The following is a 13,022-nucleotide window of genomic DNA, read 5'->3' on the forward strand; positions in this document are numbered from 1 at the left end:
TTTAATCGTATTCGATCTTGATTAGTATTCATTAAAAAATAGAGGAAGATCGAATTGCTGATGAACTAAGAAGAGAGCAAGTAAATGAGATCAATTTATACATCTAAAATAATCATTATGACTGTATATAATTTAGATATATAATATAAAATATAATTTTGATTTTTTTACACATTATTTTTAACGTTATCAAAGGTTAAGTATGCATAATTAAATAATATCTGAATTAAAACTGAAAGTATATAACAATACAAGGAGTGAAATTGTTAATTTCCCAATGTTTAATCGACTCGAATTGCTTTGTTTGATTTAATAAATGAAAACAGAAGTACCAAAATTGCTGAAAGTATATTTAAAGGACTGATTTAGACATACCAAAACATAAAGGATATTTTTGTTATTCTTTCGACTAATTTATTTTCTCCTTAAACCCTCCCTCTTTCTTCTTCCTTTCTTTCCCAAAACCCTGTCCAAATTAGAACCAGCCGCTTCTAACAAACAATTTCACCGTGCCGCTGCCGGCTGCCATCACCGATCGCCGTCCGGCGAAACTCAGGTAAGTTTTTGGTAGCCTATATTTATACTGTAACATTAGTCTTCTTCTTAACTTTTTCAGTTCATATTTCAATGAACGACCACTTTTTTTCATTCTCAAAACAATTAGGTAGAAGCTTGAAAACTGTGTCTTATCAACTTTTTTTTAATTAAAAATACATAAGGAAGTTGTTTGAAGCTAAATTGATATTTATTAGGTGAAAATTGTGGAGTTAGCACTCATTTATATATTTATTCACTTTCTTAGAATCCCAGCTTAGCAACTGTCTCTAATATATTCTTCCTGGCTGTTTTAACAAGCTGTTATATGTTTGTATTTTGATTACTGTTGTAATAGCTGGAAGTTTTGATAGCAATGAGTAGAAGTTATTTTTGTGAAAAAATTATTTGTCTTAGACGTCTTGAGTTATTAGGTGCCCAATTACTGTTCTGACATGGATTCATTATTTCCAGAAAAAGGCATTACTTTGTCTGCCAATTGAATTACAATGGCGTACCAAGGGGGAAACTTGAAGTCCACTGCCATAAATGGAGTGAAGATGTATACTGTTGCTGGCCAACACCGTTCTGTGGCTACATGGCTTCCTCCGAAGAAGCTCAGAGCTCTTCGTAAAGATCCAGGTATGCATTACCCCCCTGCTTTCGCTTATTTTTTTTCTTTTCGAATAGCATTTGGTGAACTATAGCAGCATTGTTATGTCTGGAAAAGAAAGTTTCAATCTTTGAAGCAAAAGTTCTGGAATTGTACCAAAATTTGTTTTTCAATTGGGCAGTAAATTATATGAATGTATTCTTTATATCATATGGTCTTTTGTGATGATTGATTCTTCACCTTTTTGGTGTTTTTCTTTTGAACGATATGCTAATGTATATTTAATTTGATGTTCTTATTTGGTAAAATCATGTTATATCAATCAATATGTTAAAAAATGTATACTTTCCAATTTTTGTAGTAAAAAATACACTATACACTATAGATACAACCTTACCCCAACCTTGTGAAGGTAGAGAGGTTGTTTCTGATAGACTCTCGATCAAGGAAAGCATATCAATATCAAGTATAAAAAGGAAATACAACAATGAAGAAAAACAAACATAGAAATAACAAAATAAAAGAATAAGATAGTAGGGGAGTAATAATACAATACTGCTAACATGAATTAGACAACACTTGACTATCTACTAACCTTCTACCCTAATATTCAACCTCCATAACCTTCTATCTAGGTTCATGTCCTCGGTAAGCTATAGTTGAGCCATGTCCTATCTAATTACCTCTCCTAGTACTTTTTCGGCCACCTCTACCTGTCCTTATGCCAACAATAGCAAACCTCTTACACCTCCTCACTGGGTATCTGGGCATCTCCTCTTCACAATCTGAATCATCTCAACCTTACCTCTCTCATCTTGTCCACCACAGAGGTCACTCCACGTTGTCTTGAATATCTTTGTTCCTTATCTTCTCTCTCAGTAAGCCCACACATCCATTTCAAAATCCTCATTTCCGCTACTTGCAACTTCTAGACGTGCGGGTTCTTGACTGGCAATACTTCCGCTCCATATAAGCTATAACAGAGTCGTGGTCCGGCAACCACTTAATAAAGCTTACCTTTGAAGTCTTGGTGGCACATTCTTATCACACAACACACCGGATACAATGTGTAACAATTTGTTTGTTGCTCAACATCTCCAAGGAGTTCCTCTATATGAATGGACAGGATGGGTAAAATCCAATTGGATAGCTTGTCTAGTTTGGGCCAGCTATATGAATCCTAGATCCATGTTGCAATTTATACATTTTTGGTATTGTAGGATATTATGGTTATATTATGAAAGATAGTTTCTCTCTCTTTTGGCAGGTTATATGCAAAGAGTGGATCTGATTCAAGATTTGAAATTTGAAACTGCAACAACACGTATTAAAGTGACTCCTGATGGGGAGTATCTAATTGCATCAGGTGTTTTTCTGCAGTTTGAGACATACTTATTTCTTTTGTATCATCAATTGATATACTGGAGAACTTTTGTTTCCTTGAAATATTATGCTTTTGTTGAATGATCTCTCCTGGGTTGTTGAGAAGTAACTACTTCTGAGTTATAGAAAGCTTCACTGTGCACTGCTGCTAATTAGATGTGATATTCATGCATATTTATCCTTCTGTGTTGTATAAATGCAGTTATTTCTATGTGAACTGACTATTGTTTTTAGATGTAAAACAGGTGGTGATTATAAATATATTGGTTCATTTTATTGGTTGTTGAGGCATTGATATTAATCTTATATCCCCTGTTGGTTGGGACTTATTCATGTTTAACCTGAACAAATAGTTCTCTTATATATTTTTTTTGAAAGGGGAAGTATACAATTACTGTTGTGCAATTGTTCTGCCCCTCTGTTAATCTGAGACATTCATTAGATGAGTACAACAGCAACAACTAAGCCTTGACCTCAAGATAGGATCAAATATATAAATCACCAGTTCATCACTGTTAATGTCTCCCCATTTGGGCTCGTCTTATTCAATAATTTTGGTTCTTTCACCAGTTTTCCCCTATGTTTTCTGCTGGCATACAAATTTATAACAAACTAAAAAAAAAACCTTGTGAACATGTATTAGATGAGTAGATTCTTTTAGCTGCCTGGTATTTTCTATATTTTGTATCAGTTGACGACAATATTAATTTTTCAGGTATTTACCCACCACAAGTAAAAGTGTATGAGCTGCGGGAGCTGTCGTTGAAGTTTGAAAGGCATTTGGTGTCAGAGATTGTTAACTTTCAAGTATTGTCTGCTTTCCCACTCTGTTGCGTGTTTCTTCTCTAATTAGTGCGGGAAATCTATACTGATGTATAATTCATGTTTGATATCTTTTGTAGGTCTTGGGTGATGACTACTCAAAAATAGCATTTCTCTGTGCTGATCGTTCTGTTTGCCTCCATGCAAAATATGGGAGTCACTATAAATTGCGGATTCCAAGGTCACACTAACATTTGTATTCTCCTTATGTCATGATCCATATGCTGCCTGCGACTTACTATACTGATGAAATGCAAGATTTAGAAAACAATGTATGTTAACTATCAAGTGTATCAACAAAACATTGAGCTGTGAGGACTGTTTGTTTCCTCTAGCACTTATCTTACACAATTGAAACAGGTTGAGTTAAGGATTCAATGTGTCACTGCTATCAAGCTTGCAGAACCCTCTAGTGTTCTAGATATGCTATTCAACAGCTAAACCTGGCCCACTTGAAATCTTAGATTCCACGGGACTGAATCAGATAATCTATTAATGTATTTTTAATGATTCTCCCAAGAAAGAAGGGTTTTCAGTGATTTAAAGCCCCTTATAAATTGCGTCTCTTTCAGAGAAATTTAGTTATCCTGAAACTCCTCGTTTATACTGCTAGGTTCTGGAAGAAAGTTTATTCCCAGGGTTATTATCACTAGAGATCTTCTTGCTAATGAAAACAGTAAAAATGTTTACTTCCGCTGGTGATATATCGGCCGTAGGCAGTTCACAGCCCTTTCCTTTCTGTTTCTGAAATTCGCTGTTGCTTATTTTCTGTATGAACTATATCATCTGTAAATGCCAGCTTAAGATCACTCATATGCTCTCCTGTTTATATAGGATGGGAAGGGATATTATATATGATAGCTGGTCTTGTGATTTGCTTTGTGCTGCCTCATCACCAGATCTGTACAGAATAAATTTAGAGCAGGTTTTTCTCTTGCTCTTGCTTTCTTCAATGTATAGATGTTTTTGCTAAGATCACATTAGTTTAAGTATTTGAGCCATTCATGTATTTCAATGAGATAATAGGGAAGTGGCGAATTTTTCATCAAAATTACTAAGTTTTTTTGGTTACCAAAAAATCTTAGTAATTTTGATGAAAAATTTGCCACTTCCCTATTATCTCAACCAAAAAAATTCTTAACTTCCTCAAAATGGTTAACTGAACTTGTAATGGCGTCTGTTTCTCTACAACAGACTTGAGTAATATGTGCAACCTATATTGAAGTTAGACTTCTGCTGTGTGTCAATGAATAAAAAAATTTGTTCCTATTTGCTATTGGTAGATGGCATCATGCTTGGGGGTTGTTTTCTAATGAATAATTGTGTAGATGTTAACTTTGTCGATTGTCATTATTGATCTTTTTCGGTCCTAATCGAAGGAAAACTAATTGAATAAAAATTTCAGATGATAATCAGTGTTGTCGAAAACGCGCTTATGTCCCGAGCGAAACGCAAAACATGTTGAGTGCTTTGCTCGCTTAATGTGTGCTTCCATGTCTTCATCAAGGCTCTAAGTCATACTTTTTCTTCCTAATGAGCCTTTCCTGTAGAGGCCATTCTAAACAGTTGACATTTTACTTTATCGTAATATTATTTTTCAATCTCTCTGGTCATATATTTCTTATTCATGCTTATTATTAGTGTTGGACTGAACATGCATGTTTGTATTTTTTTCTCCATTTGCGCCTTTTTCCGCTCACACTTTATTTGTGCTTTGTACTTAAAGCCCAACGGACCTTAGATTTTTTTTCCTGGCGCTTTTCACTTTTAATAACACATACGATAATCAGGAAAAAATAATTTATGGTGAAAACTGAGACATGTGAGGTAAAAAAACCTTTTTAGGGCAGAATATAAGAAGAAGCATTTGTTATGTGGATAATTCAAGACATTTCACTTTTCACGTTGATGTTTTGCTTGTATGGTTTACTGAGGCTGTCATATTTAACTAACAGGGACGCTTTCTTTCCTCACTGTGCACACGGTCCCCAGCACTTAATGTGGTTTCACGGAGGTTAGAAGCTGATTTTACTTGCTTACCTTACTGGTGTTTTAAAATCCATTTCCCCGTTTTGTTTTTTTTTTAAATAAAAACCATCTTTTGGCCTTCTTTTTAGCTATGCTATGCGTTCAGTCTGGCTGTTTCTTCTGTAATCTTTTGGTGTCTTTTCTTCTGCACTTCAGCAAGGTCCATGGGCTAGTTGCTTGTGGAGGGGAGGACGGTGCGCTCGAATGCTTTGATATGAGAGTAAGATCTTCAGTTGGTAGGATAAATGCTGTTGCACCTGCTGGGGGTGGGGACCAGGTAGTTTTCTGGCTTAGTAGGATAAACATTATATTTTCAGTGATTGCTAACGATATGCATAAATTACAGGAGGTTACTGCAATAGAGTTCGAGGGAGATGGAGGTTACCTCATGGCTGTTGGAAGTAGTGACGGAAAGGTATAATGGAAGGCAATACAGCTAAGAGAATCTGAATTTTTTTTTATGATGATTATAGTGAATGTTACATCTCATGTTTTTGTTGGAAAAATCATTTTTGATTGTCATTATGGGAGTTTGGTCCTTTTCTGTTATTTTTGTTGACACTAATTACATAAATTACAGGCTCTCAGTTAATAATCGCTGAATACTTTACTGCTGTGATACAATACTTGGTCCACTTTATCCATCTATCCCCAAACCCCATCTTCCTTAGGATAGATAATAGATCATGTTACCAGTTCTTAAAAAAAGGACAGATAATAGCTAAGATCAATTGAGCTGATAAAAAACCTCTCTTTATCCAGTTTTCACATGTTACCAGGCTCACCACTTTTGGACCTCCAATCTAGGACCTCATTGGCAATTAATGCTGCATTACTGATTGTCCGATGCTTGATGAGGGCATTCTGGTGAAGACTAGTTTCCGAATTAACAATTTCAACCTTTATTCTAAAAGCTTTGCTAGGAATTAGGATCTTGTGCAGTGTATCCACGAGACATATAGGTCTGAAGTCTCCAAGCTCAACAGCCCCCTTTCTTTCGGAAATCAGTGCAATGGAAAAGACATTGCAAGTGCTAGATTTTTTACCATGTTTCACTTTTTGTGGAAATGGCTGATGGCTCCCATCACCTCTGGTTTAATGAAGTCCCATAACTTTGGAAAGAATGCCATAGTAAGCCATCAAGGTTAGGTGCTTTGTTTGGTGCACATGGCCGAATTACATGTACCTCTTCTTCCTCAAATACATTCTCTAGCAGCTCACTCTCTTCTCTTGATATACTGGCAACATTATCAAAGTTAGCATTGTGTCATTAACTGAATCTCTTCTTGCGAAGGTTTTATTTTTACTGTGTATAATGTTGGTCTCAATGATTTTAAATGGTGAACCATTGTAAATGAGGATTTATATAGCCGATCATAACTTGTTTGGAACTGAGGCATAATAAATTGTCTTCTGTGATCACGATGCTTAACTGTATGTTATAATGCGCAGGTTCTGGTTTATGATTTGCGTTCTTCTCAACCTATGCGGATAAAGGATCATATGTAAGTTACTTAGGCCAACTTAACCATTTAAGTGATTCTTGTTCTCTATTTCTTATTTGCATTGTGACAATATTATATAGGTATGGGAGCCCAATATTAAACATTAAGTGGCATAAAACGCTCAACACTGAACGAACAAAGTTAATAACTGCTGACAGCCACATTGTTAGGGTTTGGGACCCCGAGACGGTATGCATGTCTTTGATCCTCTTTAATGATACTTGTCATTTTAATTAGTATTATGCTATTTGAGACAAGATTACTCAGTTTATTGTATTTATATTTTGAACAAGAGTGCAGTAATCACTATACTTTGGCCTCTTTTTTGTGTGCTGTGTTTTACTGTTTGTGAAGTTATTAATGAATTGATTCACCAAAGGAATCAAGAGTTTTGTATTCAGTCGCAAGGGCGTCTAGCAGATATAGGCAAAAAAGGAAAGAGAAGGAAAGTGTAAAAAGAAAGAATGAAAATGGGAAGGATTTGACAAAGGCTTAAATTCTTTTAAGAAAATTGTTGTCATTTAATTTGGCATATTCATCATTATCAGTTGTTCTAATCTGCAAAATCTGTCAAACTTCAAGTTTCCCTTTAGTGGTCCTACTTATATTGTGAGGACATTGTTCTCTTGACGCGATTTTGTTCTTCTTGGGACCAAATGACTTTCCTTTGACGCACTAGAAGTTTGAGCGGTCTTTAGAGGTCACACTTCTTTAGATTAAGCTATGAATGGGTTGATATGATTTTTGGACGGATTATAGACCTTGGGAGTCGGGATTGTTTTAGTGCTATGTTATTTGAGAAGACGCTGATAATGCAACATACTCAGTAATCCCAAAAATGGGGTCTGGGGAGGGGAGATTGTAAGCAAACCTTACACTACCTCGGGGAGGTAGAGTGTTTCCGAAAATAGAATAAGATACTGATAATAGAACCTTTGTGCTGGGAAAATAGTGAAACAATAGATGAAGGAAGGTATACCATTAGATCTCTTAGGTGTATCATCACAATCAAAAGAATGTTATGTTTATTATATATTATGGTGGTTATTTCGAGAAACAACAGTTTTACGTCATGACAAGGACACGAAGTATGTTGTATAACAACCTTTGCACCATGAAATCTAGGTTAGCTGCTTTTCTTCCCTTTTGACCGTCGACAGGAAATCATACAAGTAATCTTTGTAGTTATCTGCATTAGGGCCCGTTTGGATGGGCTTAATAAAAGCAGCTTTAAAAAAGTACTTTTGAAAGTGCTGAAACTTATTTTTAAAATAAGCAGTTATGTGTTTGGATAAAAGTGGTGAAGTTGCTATGCCAAACGTGAAAAGGGAAAAATGGAAGAAAGAGATGTTAGGGTTATGTGGGTTATTTGGAGATTGTATAAAAATATTAAGGGCAAAAAAGAAAAAAATGTGGTCAACTTAAAACAGCTTATAAACTAAAAAAAAAAAGCACCCCTACCCCAGCTTTTAACTTTTGGCTTAAAATAAGTTTTTTTAACTTAAAATAAGTTATTTTGAGTATTGTCAAACAGCTAAATAAGTCAAAAACCAGCTTTTAAGTCAGTTTGACCAGCTTTTAAGTTGAGCCAAACAGGCTCTTAGTCTGGTAATAATGTTTACGTTCGAGGCGGTGGAAAACTAAATAGACATCACCCAGAATAGTTGCTTACATTTCTGAATTTTAATCTAAGTTTCACTTTTGGTCCTGGAAACTCTTACAGGGAGAAGGCATGACGAGCATTGAACCGACTGGTGGGAGAATCAACGATTTGTGTGCATTCACTGGCAGTGGATTGATGTTGTTGGCTCTTGACTCTAGCCAAATACCTTCATATTTCATACCTTCTCTGGGACCTGCGCCAAAGTGGTGTTCTTACCTTGAAAACCTAACGGTCTGATTGTGCTCCTTGTTTTGTACCTTCTCATGCCAAAGAAAATGGCGATTCTAATTTGATGTATTTGCAGGAAGAGCTTGAGGAGCAACCCCAAACAACTATTTATGACGATTATAAATTTCTGACAAAGGAAGATCTGGAAAAGTTGAATTTGACCAATTTGATTGGAACCAATCTTCTAAGAGCTTATATGCATGGTTACTTCATTGATTATCGTCTGTATAAAAAGGTGACAATCAGAATAATTTTGTCTATTAACTTACAAGATTGGCCTTGTGGTTGAACTTGTGTGCATGTTGTGCTTTGCTTTTCTAGGCACACGCAGCGTCAAATCCGTTTGCTTATGACGAGTATATTGAGCAGCGGAAGAAGGAAAAATTCGAAAAAGAGCGTGATAGTCGTATCACGGTTAGTTCCATAATGTCTGGGATATACTTTTTTGCAAGTGCACATGTACCATATCTTATTCTATTCACTACTTTTTGCACTAGCATCAAGTGAAACACATTCATTTGTCCCTTCATTTCGATTTATTATTTGGCCGGGTGTTTTCCTTCTGGAGATTTTCCAGTAATAATAACAGATTACAACGAATGTATAAGAATATTGTTTCATGTTACTTGTACCAGCGGTTAGACATTAAAAGCCAAAACTTCTGCTTGTGCCTGCACATGCATATAACGGTGGTCTAGTGACACTGCATCTTTAAAACTGTTTGATATTCCTTGCGAGTCAATAATTTTTATGTTGCGGGCCATGCACTTGTTGGAGGTTAATGAAAACTGATCAGTCTCCTTTTTAAACTATGGTCTGATTATCTCTGAAGCTGAAGATTTGTATCAATATACGTTTGTCATTTAACTTGCATGTAACTAACTTATGAGGGAGAGAAAACACTAACATAGGAAGCAGCACAATGTGTTTGTTTGGTTTTATCTTAGTTTGGTAAAAGGGTTTTAAGTTTCTAAACAATAGAAACCAGGTTAGCGTTACTACTCCTAGTTCAGCTCTGTTTAGAGCTGAAATGATATGATTTACTCATGAGCATATAGCTGAAAACCTGGTACCAGTTATTGGTGGGAGGTGACAGGTATCCCGTGAATTACCTGAATTTGCATTACCTAAATTCAACTAAAAGTTGGACTAATCTTGAAACTCTGCAGAGTAAAATAGATATTCACTAGTTGACCAGGAAACCCCTGAGAAAGAAAAGGTAATATAAGGTAATCTGACTCAACTTCCTCTAAGTTATTATAGATTATGCCCAATTTTAGTTTTGTTTCCTTGAGGTAATCACCTAGTGAGCTTGGTAGAAGACTCAATTCCCATCATGTGTTCTCCATCCCTTCCCTTCATATTTTATTTAAAGAACAAAAAAAAGAGGAAAAGATTGCTGAATCTGAGAGCTAACGATAAACATAAAGGAATGAGTTGATGCAGCACTGGCACAGGGAAGATATATGAGAGAACAAGTCACTGCTAGGATGTGATAGGTCTTGAGGTCGAAGACGGCATGAGCCGTAACAGCTGCCGGGGCTGGGTGAGGTTGGGGATTGGGAGGATTCAGTATAGACGGGAAGAAAAGAGAAGCCAACTTCTATGTTCTATGGGCTTCATGAGTTCTTACTTTAAATAAGAGATACTAAGAGCATTTTCCCCTGAATGGGTTGTGGTGCACTGGTGGGAGTGTTTCACCTTTTAACAGAGGTCTCAGGTTCGAGCCCGGGGTATGGAGAAAATCCCTTTGGGAGCGCCACCCCCGAATGGGCCCTGCAAAGCGCGGTCCAGATTTAGTCGGAGCTCCAGTGTGGGCTCCGGACACGGGTGGGAAACCCAAAAAGAAAAAAGAGCATTTTCCCCCTAAAATTGAAGAAAAAAAGAAACAAAAGTTTTGTGGCATCTGGATTTAGGACGAGATTAATTTTCAGGGCTTGTGGATCACCTGATAGGTGTCTTGTGTAATTTAGCAAACTAAATTTTAAATGTCTTGTGCTTGTATCGGCGGAAATTCTCCTAATGGGAACTAAGACAGGTACAAGTCCTAAGGACTTGGTCACACTCACCAGTCATCTTTGTAAGCAACACAAGTTAAGTGCAGGTTTGGACTAAGGATTCTTTTGTGTGGTGCTGTGGGATTTTCTTGTGCTCTAGTTATGATCTTTGAAGTTGCCACGATAATTCATGTCAATCAACTGGCATCGAATAAATAATGCCAGAGAATTTTAAGTTATACTCTTTAAGTTAGTGTCAGCAGAAGATTAGAAAGATTATCCTTTGTGCTTCAATGTGTTCCAAGATTCAAAATCAGATGGCTGATACATGTCTACTAATAAGGCACTACAAGCATATCAGTAGTCGTTTCTGCTCATGGTTCTTGTTGTGAAAGTTACTTTATGTTTTCACTGCAATCAAAGTTGTGCTCTTCTTGAACTGAATGAAAAGGGTTAGACAGGTTTCTTACTTAACCAGAACTCTACATGTATACCTCATTTAAAAGAAAACTTTCACCTTTTTACAAATATCTATCTTTATATTCTATATCACTTTGCAGATTAAGAGGAGGCTTCCCAAAGTTAATCGCACTCTGGTTGAACAACTTCTTGAGAATGAGGAAGCTGAGAATGTGAAGGAGGATGTTGATGACGTTGATGCGAAGAAGACATCAAAGAAGAAGAAAGGACTGACCATGGACGTTCTTGAAGATGAACGTTTCAAACGCATCATTGAAAATAAGGTATACATATTACTTACAAAGATCCACTTACCTGATGTTAAATAACCAGTACAGATTATCATCAGAATAGTTTGGCTGAAAAATAATTACATTGCTTGAACTGATAATCTGGTAGAATGATGATCTAGCTTTCTTCTATTTTGGTAAGTATATTGATGAAGCATTCTCCACAAGAAGACTATGTTACCTGATTTTGTCTGAAGTACTATTTAGATGTACCTGATAGATGTTCTTTAAGCAATTGTTTTTATATTTGCATACTCCTCTTCTACTAAAAAAATTACATTCTTTAAAAAGAAAGTTTCTGCAAGATCCCAATATCCTTCAATTTTTTTGATGTAATTTGGTTTTCCTATAGGACTTTGAAATTGAAGAAGATTCTCATGAGTATCGGGCATTGCACCCTATGCCTTCCTTAAAACGACCATCTTTAGTGGAAGAACATTTTGAGCCTGTGATGGAAGGTGAGGAGGCTAGTGATTCTGATGCACAATCATCAGAAGATGAACAAGAAAATGACAGGAATACAAGAAAGAAGGCCAGAGTTCCGAGGTAAGAAATCAACAAATGCCCTCCTAATTCGTACCACGTTTAGACTAAGTTATTATGCACCATGATACAACTGATGAAGTTCAAGAAGTATCAGTTAGCTCGGGGCATGTTTAACTTCTTACATAGACAAGTTTTTGCACGGGTTTATACAAATCGTGAATATAGTTGATGTCTCACTATCCTTTAATATTTCAGAATGTATGAAGTCAAGGATGATAGGCATGCAGAAGCATTCTCAAACCATATTTCACTTGCAAAAGAGGATGCTCTTTCACTAGGTGAAAGGGTTGCAGGGTTGTCAAATGGCAGAGCTTCTCATGATATGAACAATATTAAGGTTGGTCCCGGAGGTTCGAGAGAAGTTTCATTCTTTTCCAGGAGCTCAGCCAAGTATGTGGAAGATGATGGAGAGAAGGAAACACGAACCGAAAAGAGAAGAGGGGTCCAGTCCTTAAAACTGAAGCCTGAGAGATCAGGTTTTCAGGGGTCAGGTTCTCGAGGGCGGGGGAGAGGAGGAAGAGGTCGTGGAATGGGCAGAGGAAGAGGTAGAGGTAGAGGAAGAGGGAGAGGATGATTTTTTTTTTCATATTAACAATTTGTGTCAAAGGGATGTTATTTATTTTTTTCTTGATGGTGTATTTTTATTAGTAATTAGTTTCTCGACACGTGTGTTGTACAATATAAATCGATCATCAAACATTAAATCAAAAAGTTCAAACAAAATTGTTTGCATGTAGTGCTCCTGTAGTGATTGTACAATATAAAATGGGTCTTTTAAGTGTTACTTTTTGACAAGGAATCAACTCAAATATACTTTTTTGTTCTAAAGTAAGTTAATTTTATTTCAAAATAAGAGTCAATCTTAAGAAATTGAGATAAATAGATTTCTTCCATTTTTGTATCATAGACAAAGTATCTTTTTGATTCTGCCTACTTCTATCTGTGTAGTATATT

The 13,022-nt window shown here is 36.1% G+C and overlaps 1 protein-coding gene across 1 annotated transcript; it reads left to right on the forward strand.

Annotated features, from left to right (window-relative positions):
• The first annotated feature begins 381 nt into the window (after nucleotides 1–381).
• Nucleotides 382–12,791, forward strand: LOC101246880 (uncharacterized). Its single transcript, XM_004249523.5, has 17 exons — nucleotides 382–556; nucleotides 1,009–1,176; nucleotides 2,415–2,513; nucleotides 3,246–3,337; nucleotides 3,433–3,533; nucleotides 4,187–4,277; nucleotides 5,308–5,366; nucleotides 5,537–5,657; nucleotides 5,727–5,795; nucleotides 6,833–6,885; nucleotides 6,966–7,074; nucleotides 8,609–8,779; nucleotides 8,853–9,011; nucleotides 9,098–9,190; nucleotides 11,334–11,516; nucleotides 11,875–12,068; nucleotides 12,264–12,791. The coding sequence occupies exons 2-17, from the start codon at nucleotides 1,044–1,046 to the stop codon at nucleotides 12,640–12,642; spliced, it is 2,106 nt and encodes a 701-aa protein (XP_004249571.1). The 5' UTR covers nucleotides 382–556; nucleotides 1,009–1,043; the 3' UTR covers nucleotides 12,643–12,791.
• Nucleotides 12,792–13,022: the final 231 nt, after the last annotated feature.

The sequence above is a fragment of the Solanum lycopersicum genome, chromosome 10, assembly GCF_036512215.1.
Source record: "Solanum lycopersicum chromosome 10, SLM_r2.1".
Classification (NCBI taxonomy): Eukaryota; Viridiplantae; Streptophyta; class Magnoliopsida; order Solanales; family Solanaceae; genus Solanum; species Solanum lycopersicum.